The 16,655-nt window shown below is 41.8% G+C and overlaps 2 protein-coding genes across 2 annotated transcripts in view; both read right to left on the reverse strand.

Annotated features, from left to right (window-relative positions):
- ryr2a (ryanodine receptor 2a (cardiac)) overlaps nt 1–2,889 on the reverse strand; it is a gene marked incomplete at both ends in the record, with an annotated part of 231,061 nt that extends 228,172 nt beyond the window's left edge. Inside the window, one exon of the mRNA XM_080790070.1 lies at nt 2,839–2,889. Coding sequence (XP_080646196.1) covers nt 2,839–2,889 — 51 coding nt within the window. The remainder of the gene's footprint in view (nt 1–2,838) is intronic.
- A 9,608-nt stretch (nt 2,890–12,497) lies between these two features.
- Nucleotides 12,498–16,164, reverse strand: LOC308333408 (CD63 antigen-like). The gene is made up of 7 exons (XM_080789798.1): nt 16,001–16,164; nt 15,440–15,631; nt 15,006–15,080; nt 14,435–14,524; nt 13,612–13,746; nt 13,326–13,397; nt 12,498–12,800 (listed from the first exon to the last, which is right to left on the reverse strand). The coding sequence occupies exons 1-7, from the start codon at nt 16,061–16,063 to the stop codon at nt 12,726–12,728; spliced, it is 702 nt and encodes a 233-aa protein (XP_080645924.1). The 5' UTR covers nt 16,064–16,164; the 3' UTR covers nt 12,498–12,725.
- Between the last annotated feature and the right edge of the window lie 491 nt (nt 16,165–16,655).

The raw sequence follows: 16,655 nt of genomic DNA on the forward strand, positions 1-16,655 counted from the left end.
GTAGATCAATGGCAAGGCTCATATAGCAGGTAGGCAGCAGCAGCTCCATCAGACAACGGCTCCATCACATAAAGTGGGTGCTGACTGCTGAATAATGTGGACTCTATAAAGCATATTTCCAACTAAACGTAACTCAACTAAAAGTTTAACTAGTTGGTTGAAGTGTCGCTCCAATATGAGATATCCTCCAGGCTCCAGCCATTTCCAAAGTAGTGACTTTCAAAACCATTGACAGCACAGCTACTGTAGAGTAAGAGTCAATTATTATATGATCCACAAGATCACTCATGAGAAGAAGTCCTCCATTCATTCTATATTTCAAAATATAGAATGAAATTCTAGAAATTTAGAAATCCATAAGTGATACAATCATGAAGTGATACAGAAAAGGGCTCCCAAAAGGCCAACATAGATAGACAAGGAAAAGTACATTTCATAGATAAAGAACACTTGAAGGACATAAATAGACTTCAGTGGGAGACCAGAAGAGCTTTTTGCTTGAAACGGATCATGCCCTTTAAAGGTTTTATGACATTCAATCATTTTAATTTATTTTTATTTTTCGTTTTTCTTTTAGGTTTTATGACCTCAATTACACCCCAAAATCCTGAACTTTGAACATTCAGTGGATTTTCTGTGGTCTGGAGTTTTCTTTGGGGTTTGGAAGCCTTTTGAGCTACAATGAAAACAGGCAAACAGTGAAAACAGTGACATCTGCTGGCAAATCCCATTGACATATATGGGATTTGCAGGCTCTTACATCACAAACTGCCGGCAAATAGGAGCACCTGTTTGAGCCAGAAAACCCCAGACCACATGCAGAAAGTCTACTGAATGTTAAAAGTTCAGGTTTTTTGGGTGCAATTGAGCTTAGAAAACCTAAAAAAATAAGAACAATTCCAAAACCTTTTTTTTAATGTCACAATCCCTTTAAACATTTTTATCCATGCACCTTAATTGTGAGTGACATTAAATGTACTGCTGTGTGTAAGTGACTTCCCACCTGTACTTATTTTATCAACCAACTCTTCAACTGATGATGTGAAACATGAGGTCATATTGTTGCAGATGCTACGGCCACAACTGAACCTGCAGGTGCACCAACACGCTATGACTGAATCTCTTCCGCATTAATAGCAGATCTACAAGCTCACATCGTGCCGCGTTGGGACGCGCTGTGAGCTTGTAGATTGGCAATTTCTATGAAATGCCCCCTTCCGGCCCCCATAATAGGGGAAAGCTGAGGTTATGTTTTGAACCACACAGAGTTTCACAGTATCACCCATGCAGGTCAGGGTATGACTGGACTTAATTGCATACAGACCATGTTAAGTTATGATAAAAATAACAGTGGATAACTATATGGATGGACCAAGATCTACACTCCCCACAGTAATTAAGCAGTTTCGGGGTAGCTCAACGGAAAACATGCAAGTGTGAGCATACAGTGTGTGACTAGTCAGTGTACACGGAATATAATGTATAAGTATGAGTGCAGAGGCGGGTACGATAGAAAAGAAACAGGCCAACCCACAGCAATACAATTGATCAAATCCGGCTGTCAATATACAGGAATATTATTGGTGCAGACTGCAGAGGAAAATTGCTAACTAACAGTGCATATTACGGGTGGACACGCAGCGCACTGCAGGCCAACATTATTGTATACGTTTATTTTTAAAAAAGTGACTTGTCACATTATACAAGACTATAGCCTACTGAGAAGGGCTGCAATCGCAGAACAATCATTCATTGTTTTTTTAGTAGAAAATCCTCCTCGACCAACATTCTTATAGGCTACTATAACACAACAAATCTGTCCAATAGGACACCTGTCTCTCTCCTATAGACAGTATAGAGCCCCCTAGAGCCACAACTGAATACACAGGGCTACGCAGGGCAGGCATTTGGAAATGTGCCTCTAAACACAAAGATGTACATTTGTGTGGGCATTTCGTTTGCATGATGAACTGGTGCTTAGTGAACACTGTTGCAGACCCAGCTCTATTCCCATGCACTGCCTATAGTCCCGCCTATAGCCCACTGCATCTCCCTCTCTCCTGTAGGCAGTTTGCACTGCACTGCGCCCCGAATCCACTCCCCAACACACACACATGCACACACGCACACGCACATGCGCACATGCACACGCGCGCGCGCGCACACACACACACACACACACACACACACACACACACACACACACACACACACACACACACACACAATTTCAACTCTATTAGTATTGACTCTCCAGTCCACAGCACAAACTGCACTCCGATTAAACTGTTGACTCCTCCAAGAAGATTATCCCCCCTCGTAATATTGACTTTCTCCATTAGCTATAGTACCCCCTCTTTATTTTGCAAATAGCCCTAGTAGTAGTAGTAGTAGGCAAGGCTATACTACTGTAAACATTTCATTTAACAGCCCACTGACTGAGCTCTATTCCTCAGTCCTTTGTCACTCAGCATCCAAGAAGCAGCCACAGCTTCGCCGTGCATGTGACAACAGGCAGGCAGCCGTACGCGGCTGCTCAGGTGATAACGGGTGTTATGAATTACGCCGGCCATCTGTCAGCGTAATGATGATGATGATGCGATGCGGACATAAATGACTGATAAATATCTCGTGGGCTGACATAGCGGGCTAAAGCTGTCATCGTGTAAATGCGCTTCTTGTCGCAGCTTGCGGTCAACTCCCAGCCGATTTTTTTTTTTTAAACATCATCAACCCAAGAAAAGAGCGACAAAATGCCACGCAGACTCAACATCTATCGATACGAACAACAACAGAGTCGGCGCGTATAAAAGTGTAATTAGAAGAAAAAGCACTTACAGTTCGTAAGAACTGGATTTCATCCTCGCTGCCTTCTCCTCCTTCGGCCATGGTTTCCCGTGGAAAGGGAGGGATGCGTGTGTCTGTGTCTGTGTGTGTGTGTGAGAGAGAGAGAGAGAGAGAGAGAGAGAGAGAGAGAGAGAGAGATAGAGAGATAGAAAAAGAGAGAGAGAGAGAGAGAGAGAGAGAGAGAGAGAGAGAGAGAGAGAGAGAGAGAGAGAGAGAACGCTCAGTGCGCGTGTCTGATTTCTGGCGTGCGCAGGTGTGTTAATGTGGATGTAAATTGATTTATATAGAGAACAGATGAGATGAAGATGGAGAATAACAAATATAGTCATGAGAAATTATAGGGGGACGAAATGTTAATGTAGCAGCTATGTTGAAGAAACTCTACAAATAATGTGTCTAAATTAGTCACAATGATAAAGTGTAATTTCTTCATTTGGGATGAAACAGAATGTGAAACCTGTTTTCATAATTGTATTGCTCAAATTATTATTATTATTAATTTATTTATTTTCTCCATGGAACCCGGAAGCCTTTTCCCCTAACAAGAGCTTAATCATTGAACCATGTAGACTCGGTTTACAAGCACACTGTAGAGACCATCTCAATATTATAATGAAAGCTTTAAAAATGAAATTCCTTCCAGCAGTCAGGTGAAAAGAAAAGGCTGGTGACTCCATGTGCATTGGAGGAGACAGTGTTTGTGGTAGTTTTACTCCCCCTCCAGGCCAATGGTGGGGGTTAGCAGCAACAGGGACTGCAGTACAGAATTGCAGTATATATAGGCTACAACTAGGGATATAGCCTAAATGCAGTGCATCAAGAGCATGCAAAGTAATAGGGCAGCAGAAAAGGACATGGTGGCCGCATCAATTGATTTCAATAGAGAAGTGGCACCCACCCTGTTGTTTCCTCAAGCTATATACTATTTAGGTATTTAGCAAGGATTTTATATAGGGGAAGATGCAGTACGAATAGGGAGAATTGCAGAACAAATGGGGAGTATTTCCAAATAATTTGAAACTGAGGAAATTGACATTTAGGGGTGGGGGGGATGCAATTATTGTTTCCATAGGAGGTGAGACCATAGACTTAGAAAGGTAGACGCAGCGAGGCCTGTTCCGGCTCTGGGGCAAATGCTCTCAAATGAGGGCAAGCTTACGTGTTGGTGCCGGAAAGGGCGCGAGTCACGTGACTGGAGGCCGCCATGACACTCATGTTCATACAACTCTATGGGTGCACTTCCGCCCTCAGTGCGAGACAGGTTGCTCCAATGAATTGCAGCGTGAATGAGGCGTCTACCTATATGTCTATGGGCGAGACGGCGGCGAAAACAGAAGCACGCGGTCTGAAGCAGACTTAAGTCACAAGAGGCACCGCCGAGCGAGCTAGAGCGAGTGAGTCGCCGTGCCGAATGCTGCGATGTCTGCTTCAGCCGACTCAACGCCATTCGAGTTATGTTCCGATAAGGTTAGGGACAGAATGGTAAATCCTCGTCCCCACTACTTTTGGTAGATCCGACATGTCTACACTCTACACCGCCCTTGCACATGTTCCAAGTGACCAAACAACACAGCAGAGCGCTCCCTAGAGTCCCTACCCCCGTCTCAGCCAATCACAAGCCGAGTCTCGTGTCTCACCTCCAAAAACTATCACTGGGGGGGTCATTAACATTAACCAAGTTCATATGTTGGGCATGTTATAGGAGAACATTTTCAGAATGAAATCGCAATCTATAATAAAATACAGCTCAAACCAAAGGTTTAGCGGTGACTAACGTGCATAATGTGACCCCAGACGTATTGGGAATTTTACAACGCAATTCTATAATTGCGACGGCAGGTCGCATTTACTATGAAATCGTACATTTCCCGTCAGTCACTCATTATCCCCATACATGGGAATGCCCCCATATGCATGGGGCCATCATCAGGGTTAGAGATCCCTGATGTCATAGTAAATGTGACCTGCCGTCGCAATTAAGCCCATATATGGAGATCCCTGATGTCATCAATATTGTCCAGCAACTCTACATCTGACCTCAAACCCTTAGATCTCCATATATGGATTATGTCAGAGCCTGTTCTGACATTCCATATGTTAATCCTTCACCATCCATCCTCTTCTATGTCTCCCTTTTGACTGATACCCGTCCATTCAAACTCTAGACGGGCCTGCCCCAAAGTTATTAGTGCAGCCGCACCCGACAGAAGGCGAAAACTAGAGTTCTCACCAGGCCCAAACATTAAGGCCTGGCCCTACCTGGGCCGGGCCCCAATGCCGGGCCCCAATGTCCCCGCTACCACCCTTAGATCTCCATATATGCAGGAGCTGACCTGTTTTGACATTCCATACAGTATGTTGATCTGACCTCATCAAACCCTGTTCACTCAAGACATGCTCCTTATATGCTTGGCCAGTACAGAATTCATTCCATATGTTGATCTGACCCCCCATGCTAAAGCGCCAGTGTTCGCCCAGCAGTCTGCTGTCACCCAGGCGGATATGTTGATCTGACCCCCCAATGCCAATTGCCAAAGCACCAGCGCTCGTCCAGCAATCTGCTGTCACTCAGGCGGTTTAGGGCGAGGTCACTTGTTGGCCTAAGTCGCACTCTTATTTTGGCCTTTTCTTTAAAAAATGACTAATAGGCTATTAGTTTAAGAAGGTGACAAGCTAGACTTTGACCGCCACATTTTGTTTTGGAGCCACTAGACTAGGTGGTGCATTTAGTCTTTGTCATCACCTCCGTGTTTACTTTGTAACAGTGGTGAAGGTTGTCCTAATTAGATGTAGGTTGACTCAAATTAAATGCAAGCTCACAAGGAGCAGTGGTGTAGATGTAGTGTGTTCACTGTGTTGGGCAGTGTTGTCACGGAAACGGTCAATGGCGTGACGTTAGTTATAGTATAAAGTATGGCACACAGAACAAGCATTAGAGATGATCAAGAATATAATAATACTACAGGTAAATATATCATACAGTAAGTATCCTATATTGTGAGTAAGTATTTGGAATAATAAGAAGGAGGTACCTAGCTAAAACACTGGGCTCAAATTACTAAATTCTCAACTCCCTAGCTCCCCACAACGCCTAAGGCAAGATACTATAAGACCACTGACAGCTCACTGACAGCTCCCTGCGAATACAGGAAATGTCAGTTACAGGCAGGCTGAAAATTGTCAAAGATGCAGATCTGCCTTCATCCTACTTGTAATCGTCATTACTTGTAAGTCAATATTTGTTAGAGCGGACGTAGAATACGTACATCGACAGGCTGTGTGCTGGGCTAAAGAAACTTCAGCAGATGATGGATGCACACCACAGGTACAAAAATACTTTCTTTATTGAGAAATCTGACCTGGTACAAGTTACCAGCTAATCTCCGGCACCGTTGGCCCGATCCATGCCAAACTTTGCACACACACTCCCTGGATGCCAACAACGAACCTCTGCCCCAAATATTCCTCAACAACCTGTTATAGCGCCACCATGAGGCCGATTTAGGCAAAACACATTTCTGTAGATTACTCGTACACATTTTATCCATACATCACACAATTCGATATACACTATCTCCATAGTCATGTGATCAACACGGATCTGCACCATTTCCCAGTTCTTAATAAAAAACAGTGTACTTTTGGTCATGAAGATACGTCCCATAAGCTTACTTACCGCAGCATTCAACACTTCCTGACTATTTCCCCACAGACTGGGGAAACTTCATATTATAAATCTCACTTGCAAGAACCACATCCTTTTCCAGCCAAGAATAGTATATACTCTTTATCTTGATCTCTGAGTCTCACAACACTGATCAGTTTGTTGAAATATGTGTCCAGTCAGGAACACAGTACACTCACATCATAAATATATTTGATTGCAACAAATGTAATACAGTATTGATGGCTTCTCAGTTCAGATGTTCCCCAATTTTAACTAAGCAGCATGTAATCAGGGAACACTATGAAAAACATACCATGGGTATACAAGAGCGGGCCCATAGCAAGACATACGTTTAACTTTGAGTCATTGCAGTTTAACTCTATGAGCCATGCAACACTGAATTTCAGTATAACATTCAGTTTAACTGAGCAGCATCAGTGTGCCTGCCTTTTCCTGCCTGAAAGGTCTTTCAGAAATAAGTCATGAATAATACACCTTCCACTGCCACGCCTGACTGAAGTTGCCTTTTATGTTCAGGCACTAGTTCTTAAGACAGTGCACTTTATACTTCAATTATACCCTCGGGTATCTGCATGGTATTTTGTTTTAAAATACAAAATTACTTTCCTTTTTGGTCATGGGTGGTATGGTTGACTTTGGAGGTTAATATTGCATGCATATTAATTGCAACCATCATGCACACTTTGTGTAAATAACTTTTTCATCCACGGCACCCCTAAATTACAGTGTACATTTTTAGAATCGGCACGTACATCTTTCCCCGTAAGACACACACACACACACACACACGTGACACGTCTTGGTGTGTGTAGGAAGATTGCCATAAAATGAGCTGTGCCCATTCATGGTCCCTGGAAGATGTGTGACCTGTCCTTTAGTGCCACCCTCAGGCCAAAAGATAAACCTTTCACACAAGATTCACAGTCCAACAGTTTCCAGAATGACCTCATGGCTTTTCTTCTGTGCCACCATTCAGCCAATTTACATTTACGTCTGCAGCATGGACTCTAGGAGCTGCAAATGTGTTTTACTCTTAGTCTTGTTCCTCTCAATGTTGTGAATGAGATTATACATTTAAAAAAATAATGAAATTCCAATACAGAAAGAAACATTGGCCATGAGGGATAAGCCTACAGTACATATATGACAAGACATACAGTAGGTGTTGCCACCAATCCAGTCATGAACCAATACAGCCACAATACCTGACAATATTCACATCAAAGCCCAAAACGTATGGCTTGAAGTTAAAGGGAAACGGCAAACTCACACATAGAATAATTGAAGCTTCACTATACTGTTCCCGTTACAACTCACTAACTTCAACGGCAGACACAACATACACTGTAGATTCACATCAGCATTCATTTTCAGAATCAGAAAACTGGACATGTTTAATTGACACCCAGTTATTGGATCCCAAAATGACAGCAATAGTACAACAGCTGGAATACACACAGCATACAAAACAAGCTGCAGCATCAAGGAAAAAAGAAAAGGGTTGTCCTACCTTGAGATGTCTTCTTCTTGACTGCATCAGTCAGATGTGGCCAGGGTCACATCTCGGATGAGCCCTCCAGTGACATCTCCATCCATCTGGCTAGCTCATCTTCTCACTCACCATTGGTACAGTGGTAGCCCCCATATACAGATGCAAGTTGGTAACTTGTTCATCCTGCTTGATGTTTGGTACTGCATATATCACCATAAGCCTTGAGTGTCAGAAAGAAAGAAAGAAGTCTCAGAAGGAGTGTCTCATCTGTATAGTGTGCAGTCACTGAACATGATTCATTGCCAGCCAGTCAATGGGGCCACAGCAAAGTTAGTTTCATAGTTGACAGATATTCAACCACAGGGCTACATATAGGGCAAGCTTGGTGTCACACTTTGCCCTATAGTGTGGGTAGTGTTTGCCGAAAATATAAGGCACATGTAGGAAGAACAGCCATAAGTTGGAGAAAACTGTCAGACAGAGACCTTGGATGCAGAGAAGTCTGTTCTTTATTCACACCATCAAAACTGAACGAAGGTATTTACACAGCAACTGGCATTGGCCCTCGGTCCTCACAACTCTGCAGTCCTGCTTTGACTGATCGGCAGTGGGAAGTCTCCCTACTTATATAGGCTAAGCCCCTCCCACGGACCATACCAACCCTAAATTGATTCCACAATTTCCCCAGTTACTCAATGTCCAGAGACACCACATTTCATATACACACATTTAAAGTGTTACATAATATTCCACACATTATCCACATAATATACACAATGATAAATCAGAGTACTCTCAACAAACCCTCACACTGTTGGTATGTTCCCCACACCCCACAGCTGATAGTTGCTCCCTACAATGGAGTCAACCAATTATCAATCAAGCATCATCATCATCATCTCATTTACATACACATTCCAAAATTATATAATTCTCTGCAACATACACAATAAATAATAATTCAAACTTTAGCCATTCAGTCTCAGTGGCAGGCTGAACTGCCACACTTGGTTAACCACTTAACCTTTCATTGAAATATTTTCAAGGGGGGTTAACCAGGCTAACAGGCCATTGTACTCAGCTTAATTTGTATTTTCAATTGCTTCTATTAACCAAATGTGATATTGACACTTACCAATTTAGATTTCTCATGAGATATTTTCAATATTTTACATCAATACAGTATTTTACTAGTGTACATTGTGTAATAATCATGTCTGCACGCCATGCTGGTAGAACTGCACTTATGTACAAAAGGAAATGATAATGCCTAGATTGAGCATTTATTTAGTTCTACTACTAAGTCCTTCTTTGTCATCTATACAGACCTTGAACAAAGTCATATGCTTTCACTGGCTTACTTTTTAGCTTTACTTTTTTTTACATTTTTGAAAAAAGAAAAAAAATAGTGCATAATGAGTACTTTATGTAGGCTATATTTTGTATTTTGTATAATGTATTTTTACTCAAAGGGGCTGCCTGTAAACAAGAAATGCCTTGTTTGGGCATTTCCTGCTGAAAGCAGTTTTTGTAGGCACTAGATACCCTATAGTGCATTTCCATATTCTGGCAAGAATAGTTCAGTGCCTTCAGTGGACTTCTATGTAGTCTAGATATCCATTTACTATTCATGTACACATGCAGCAGCACCTTCAAGCACCTTAATTGTCTGTACATTTAAACCTATCTATTATCTATCTGGCCTTTTACTTATTTTTAAAACAATACAGCTTTGTAGCCTACTGTTGTAGATTTAACCACCCTAAGTATACATTTGGCTGTATACCTTCATGTGTTTGCCTTAGGCTTTACCTAACCTTTATCGTTTATGCCTGCATGTTGCACCTGCATTAGCCTAAAAACACAGCTCAATCAGTACAACAATATTCATTCATAGCATTAGCACATGTGCTGTATTAGCCCTGAAACATGACTGTCATGATTATCATGACACGAGCGTCATGTGAAGCATGGCTACTATGGCTAGTAGTGCTGTATCCTCCTGACTCGTTTTTGTTTTATGTTTAAGTAAAAACAAGTGAAATTACACACAATTCAGCTATATCCTATTAGGCCTACATTATGGAAATGTTATGCTAAGCAGATAACTGAGATATCCGGTACCGTAACCCCTACAACTACAACTCACCTGGAAAATCTGTCATGATGACGATAGTGCATTCACTTCCTTCAACTTTCTTTCAAGAACTTTCTTCCAAGCTGTGTTCTTCCAAGTTCCAAGAGAGACACGGCTCGCCCCAAGCCATGGATAAGCCACGGCTTAAACAGAGAGAGAGGGGGGTACAGTGTCTAGTTATAGTGAGAGTTGAGGGGGCCTCTTTTGTTTGAGTGTGCTGGGTCGTTACTACAACAACAACAACAACAATAACAACAACAACAGATCGACCTGTTGGTGGCGCTGTAACTGGCCAATGAAAAGGGTAGGATATATCCCTCAGCCTAGTATGAAAGTCTGTGAAAGATTCCACGTAAATTGCACACTGCTTTCATGATTTGAGTCATTTTCAAAAATCCACCTGTTGGTGGCGCTGTAAGTCTGTGAAAGATTTCACAGACTCCCGGTCCCCAGCTAAATCTTTAACTCTAACAAGTACTTTTAGGCAGACATAGAATATATGGATCCATGTATGGCCATCCAGGGTTTGATGAGGTCAGTGTCGTGATCTTCATATATGGAGACGGCCATATATGGTGCGTGTCACAAGGCGTGACTGACGGACATGCAAATGCAGGTTTTCATAGTAAACTGCGACCTACTGTACAGTCGCAATTAAAGTGATTATTATTATTAAGCAGTGCATTCAATTGTATTTAACTTTAATCAAATCATATTTAATTTATGTTACAATTGAATGCTATTATACAGCAGCTTGACTAAAAATAAAGAGTACTCACTGAATGGTATGGTATAGAAAAAGTGCAGGAGCAGGCAGTCGAGATAGGGAAAATAGAGAGATCCAAAATAAAGAGATCCAAGTAAGAAGCCTGATTCAATGGGAGTTGTATCAGACACGTATGGAAACGTATTGTGCCCAATTCTCATGAAAATGATACCGGAGGAAATCACATTAGGGTTCACTCGTCAAACTGGCGGTGATGACTCTGAGGATGGTGATGGAACGAACAATAGGCCTACGTTCAGTGTAAAAAAACCTACCGGTATTGTCATTTGTACAAAAAGAAGTGGAGTTAAGCAGGGAGTGTCGAGCAGGTGTCTGTGTACTGTACTGTCTACTAGTGTCTAGGCGGGAGGGAGTATCTGACCAGTTAAAACACCATTTTATATAAATTCGCTGTTTTGCTTAAATTTAGTTTTCTTTTGAGAAGATAAGCATGAAGCACACATTTTGATTAATAAATAACAACTTAGAGAAATAGGTCGTCCAATGATCCGTGGGTCGGCGCCGGCGGTTCAAATCCCGGCTCCTCCTGTCAACATGTCGAAGTGTCCTTGGGCAAGACACTGAACCCCAAATTGCTCCTGATGTGCTGGTTGGTACCTTGCATGGCTTCCGCCGCAATCGGTGTATGAATGTGTGTGTGAATGGGTGAATGTCATGCACAATCTTGTCAATCTATGTAAAGCACTATATAAATGCACCATTTACTGTACAAAAAGAGAATTCAGTCAGTAGTAAGTATAAGAGAAAATAAGCCATTGGGCTATAATAGGCAACTAAGGCAAGTCAATGGAACAGAAGAATTGATAGGACCCCAATGTAATGGAAACAAGTCATAGGCTTTTAACTATGATAGGCTATAGTACTTTTAACCTCTTAAACCCCAAGGGGGTCCAGGGGGGAAATCCACAACATCGGAGTTGGAACCGGAGACCAATTGGGTCTCCATTGACCCGCTGAGCGTTGTTCATTCCCCCGCAATGGGGCAATGAGGTTTATGAGGTTTTAAACCTTGCAAACCTTGTATTGAACTGTACTTTCCTGTGCTTTCCCCCCTGCAAACTGTTAATAAAGTAATCAATCAATCTGATTACCGGTAGGCTATAAGTTAGATATCTGTGGCTTCAACAAGACAGTATAGCCTATACTGTTACAAAATCTTAATCTTAATTAAGGTCCACAAAAGCAGCTGATCAAAGGGTTCAAGGGAGTTAGGTGATATTTTTTATTTTAAATAATTATATATATTTTATATATTCTATATTGATTACTATAGTGCTTGTTCAGTAACAGGGCTCACACTATCTCATTTCCGCTGTGGTCCTTTTGGGGAAAGGTCCATGCAGGGAGCAACAATACAAAAAACTGACAAAAACAAAATACCTTTGTATTTTGCCTCCCTTCCTTTTGGGAAAGGGGGCAGGAGACAAGAAAAACATAACAAAAAGATTGTTTTTGTTTTTCATTTTGTTTTTATCTATTCTACACTAAAAGGTCAGTACATGGATTTAAAAATTAGGTCATGTTATCGCCCAACAATCTTTTTAATGTGAATTTAAAGTTTTCAAAGGAATGTCATGATTCTGGAGGTCCAACATCACCATACCACAATATTTCCCTTTATCCACCTCTAGTCTAATATAACTTCAATCGCAATAAAAACCTTATTCAATATCACTTACACTACCTTTAAGTGGTTGAGCTCAAAAGATAAAGGTGGTCCCCATGATTCCAGTATTGTAAACCCACAAAGCAATAGAAAAAGATGAGAAGATGATCAATCTATGTTTGAATAGTCTTTCCCTCTTATGGCCAAACACATGAGGGATATCCCGAACACAACACCAGCGACCTGAAACAGAACAAAAGACAAGTTACACACACACACACACACACACACGTCACAATGCGTGCACACATGGTTCCTGGTGTGACTTAATGTCAGTGGCAGTCCCCTGCAGTGTTTGTGTCAAGTTTGGGGCGGATCGGAGAAGGGGAGTGCCTGTGGCCCCTGATGTAACTATTCTCATGGCAGACGCCTGAACTGTGTTTGTGCTAAATTTGGGACGGGTTAAACAAAATATGATAGGTTCAGTACTTGTGTAATCCCACCCGAGACCCTTCGCTGCATATTTCTCCCCATCTCTCTAGCCTGCATTTCCTGTCTCGGTACACTATCACTATCAAAATAAAGTCTAGGGGCCTTGGAAATGCCAGAGGAATGTTATCTTTAAAAAATAACAAATGAAATGTAAGCTATTTTATCAACATTGCCTCATATAAATTAGTCTGAACAATATTGCCACTGATTCACCATTAGGGAGTATTTAAAGTTGGTAATAATGGAAAACCAAGAGCAGCATTGACAACATTTTACCTCGAGGAATCCAAGAGCAAGGCAGACAGCACCAACCCAGAGCAGGTTTTTCACACCAACCACGGCACAGCCCTAAGGAGCAAAACAGTCAAATAATGTACCAAAAATAAAAAGGGGTTTTGATATTGTGTACGTGCCGTGCGTGCGTGCTGTGCGCACGCATGCACGGCATGTGCATACAGTACATGTGCTATTTTTAGAATGTTTTACTGACACAATAATTATATGAGTTGAATGTCAATGTGTATACAGTATACATGTTATATTGTACCCTGTGGATACTGACCGTTTTGTGTATGTTGTCTATGTTCTGGCCACAGTCTTCTGCCTTCACCTTGCAGCAAGAATCTGGGAACACCGTCACGTTGCTTTCCCCCCAGGTGCTCCAGTCCGTATAGCTTCTGATTCCACAGCACTTGAACTGCAACAGCCCATATACAGGAAAGCAATTCAACAGTATCAGTCTGCGAGCCAGTAGATCGAGTCACACATTTGACCATGCTATATTGAAAACTAGACAGTTTTTTTTGTGAGATATTTTTGGGGATTTTTGCCTTTATTGATAGATTAACAGTAGCTTGATAGGAAAGGGGGAGAGAGATGGGGGGAAGACACGCAGCATAGGTTGTCCGGATCGGATTACAAGCCTAGGTGCCTGGACCGCTCGGCCGGGCCAAGACAAAACTAGACAGCTTGACCCAATGTCTGACAATGATTTAAATATACTTTGCCAATGCATTTCAATGGGAATGGAGTGTTTTTCTGCAGAAATCAGCAAATGGCAGCAAACCGTTCCAAGGTTCCATTGCCATTGAAATGCATTGGCAGAATCTGCCCTCATAGGTAGAATGAAAGTGCGGTGTGACCGTGCCTTATACTCTATGGACTGTGCCCTAATGGTCCATCTGCCAACAGATCCCATTCACTAACTTGTTAGTCTGTAGAATAAATTAATGTCAGATAACCTGTTCTCCTCTCTGAGGAATAGGTTCTGGTGAACTGTCCCCATGTATCGTTATAAAATACTCTATTCACTATCACTCCACACCATCACCAACTACAGGCAAATAGGCCTATTGTACCAGATGAGATATGGCTATGCACATCACCTTGCTCTGAATATTATCCATGGTGGTTCTGTCTGAGATCAGCTTCTGCACCACCTTACTGATTCCGGAGGTTTCCCCTAAAGCAATAGTCTGTATAGAAAATGGTACAGAATGAATGTTATGCTAAGCCATTAAACAGGGATATACTTCATTGAGCTTTAATGAAGAATTACCATGTAATTGTAGTCAAATGATCAGAGATCTCCATCTATCGGTATGTACCGGATATAGGCAGAGGCTGCATCATAATAGCATCTGTGTTTAGTCAGGGTTCTCTGTGATGACACTGATTGCATGCATTTTGCTCATGTACTGTATTTGCCTAAGCTGTATAATGCAGGCTATTGTATAGGTCGGATCTACAGTATACTATGTGTACCACTTTTGCCTTCACCATGGGAAAGTCCTGGTGACTGTGTTATGCATCTGTCTATCTTTCTATCCATCTGTTTTGTGGTGTGCCAATTCTCATGCCAGACCCCTGAACGGTACTTGTGCCAAGTTTGGTGATCTCCGATCGTCTGGCTATACGCGAGGCTGCCATGCAATATAGAAAGCTGAAGTGTCTTACCCTGCTATGAAAGACGTAAAAGGCAGCCCCTGTGCCGACCTCCAAGACAATTATCAAGATAAGGATACCGTTGAACTGGAGACCATGGAGAGATGGAATAAATAAAGATAGATTTGAGCCCCCCACTCTTCCATCTCAGTGCTCCTTTTCCAAGTCTTTTGCCTTACACAGATTAAAGATGTTGTCTGTGTATGCTACAGTATGCAGATGTGTCAATGTGCAATATGCCGTATGCTACACAGTGAAGTTATGTGTTCATCTAATCATTTGCAACTCAGAGGTATACAAATGGTCCATTTGTATATGCCCACAGTTAAGAGAAAGATGCAATACGGAACATATTTAATGAAATAATATGTAATTTTGTTATTTTAAGTATATATAATAGATCATCTGCAGTGTAAGGAGGTAATATAGTGTAACATATAACTCACCACACCCAGAATCAAGGTATTCTCTATTAAAGCGCCTAAACAGGCCAAGGCAGCGAGTAGTGTAATGATGACGCCTGCTACAATGATGACCGTAGAGATGCAACCGACGACGGGGTGTCCAGTGATGATGCCGATCTCCAAGAAGGTAGTGCGAGTCTTCACTCCAATGATAATGAGAGCAATGCCAGTTGTCTGTTAAAAAATATAATATTATTTCTCGATCCCCATCTACAGCACGTACATTCATTCACACACACACACACACACACACACACACACACACACACACACACACACACACACACAAACACACACACACCGATGGCGGAGGCATCTGCTCAGTGTGCTTATGGACACAGGAAGAGCAGGGAATTGAACCAGGAACATTCCAATTCGCTGCTCTATACCTCCTGAGCCACCCCATCCTCAAGTAAATCACATTTTCTATGGACATTCTATGTACATACTATAAAAACACCTATTTTGTCTTCTTGGCCATATTGTAAAAATAAATATTAATATAAATCTAATGAACTTACCAAGTAGAGTGAATAAACTTACCAAGAGAAGTGAATTGAAGAACAAAAAAATCCACTGGATAAACTTGCTAAAACACGCACTCATTTTGGCAGTCCAAACCCTCTGAGCTATAATGTTAATTAATTAATAAAATCTTTAAATCAACAGACGGAGACTGCAGTTGATGTGTTAAGAGAGGCAGAGGATGTCGTGATGTCCATAGGCTTTATTCTATCAAATGAATTTACAACAGAGTAACGTCTATCCAAATGAAGATAGCTGATAGTATGTACTGTATATTTGACTATTGTTTGACCAGCCTAACTGCTCTGTGGTTAGAGTGAGAAGTCATAAACACACAGGGCTGTGTGTGTGTGTGTGTGTGTGTGTGTGTGTGTGTGTGTGTGCAGCTAATCTCCGGCACCATTGGACCAATGGGCGTTAAACTATGCACATACACTCCCCGGAGGACAGCAGAACCACTACCCCCAATGTTTCACCGTCTGTTCTAGCACCACCAGAGGCCGATTTATGGGGGGGAGAAAATCTCTCTTTTTCAAATCGGCCTCATGGTGGTGCTATAACAGGCCGATTCAGTTTTGGAAAAAGTGTGTTTTCTTCAAAACACTTTTAGCTACTTTTCCAAAACTCACACACATCGGTCCACATTACTGTATCTCTGGGGTCATGTGGTCAA

The sequence above is a fragment of the Protomyctophum bolini genome (assembly GCF_963924005.1).
Source record: "Protomyctophum bolini genome assembly, chromosome: 18".
NCBI classification, from domain to species: Eukaryota; Metazoa; Chordata; class Actinopteri; order Myctophiformes; family Myctophidae; genus Protomyctophum; species Protomyctophum bolini.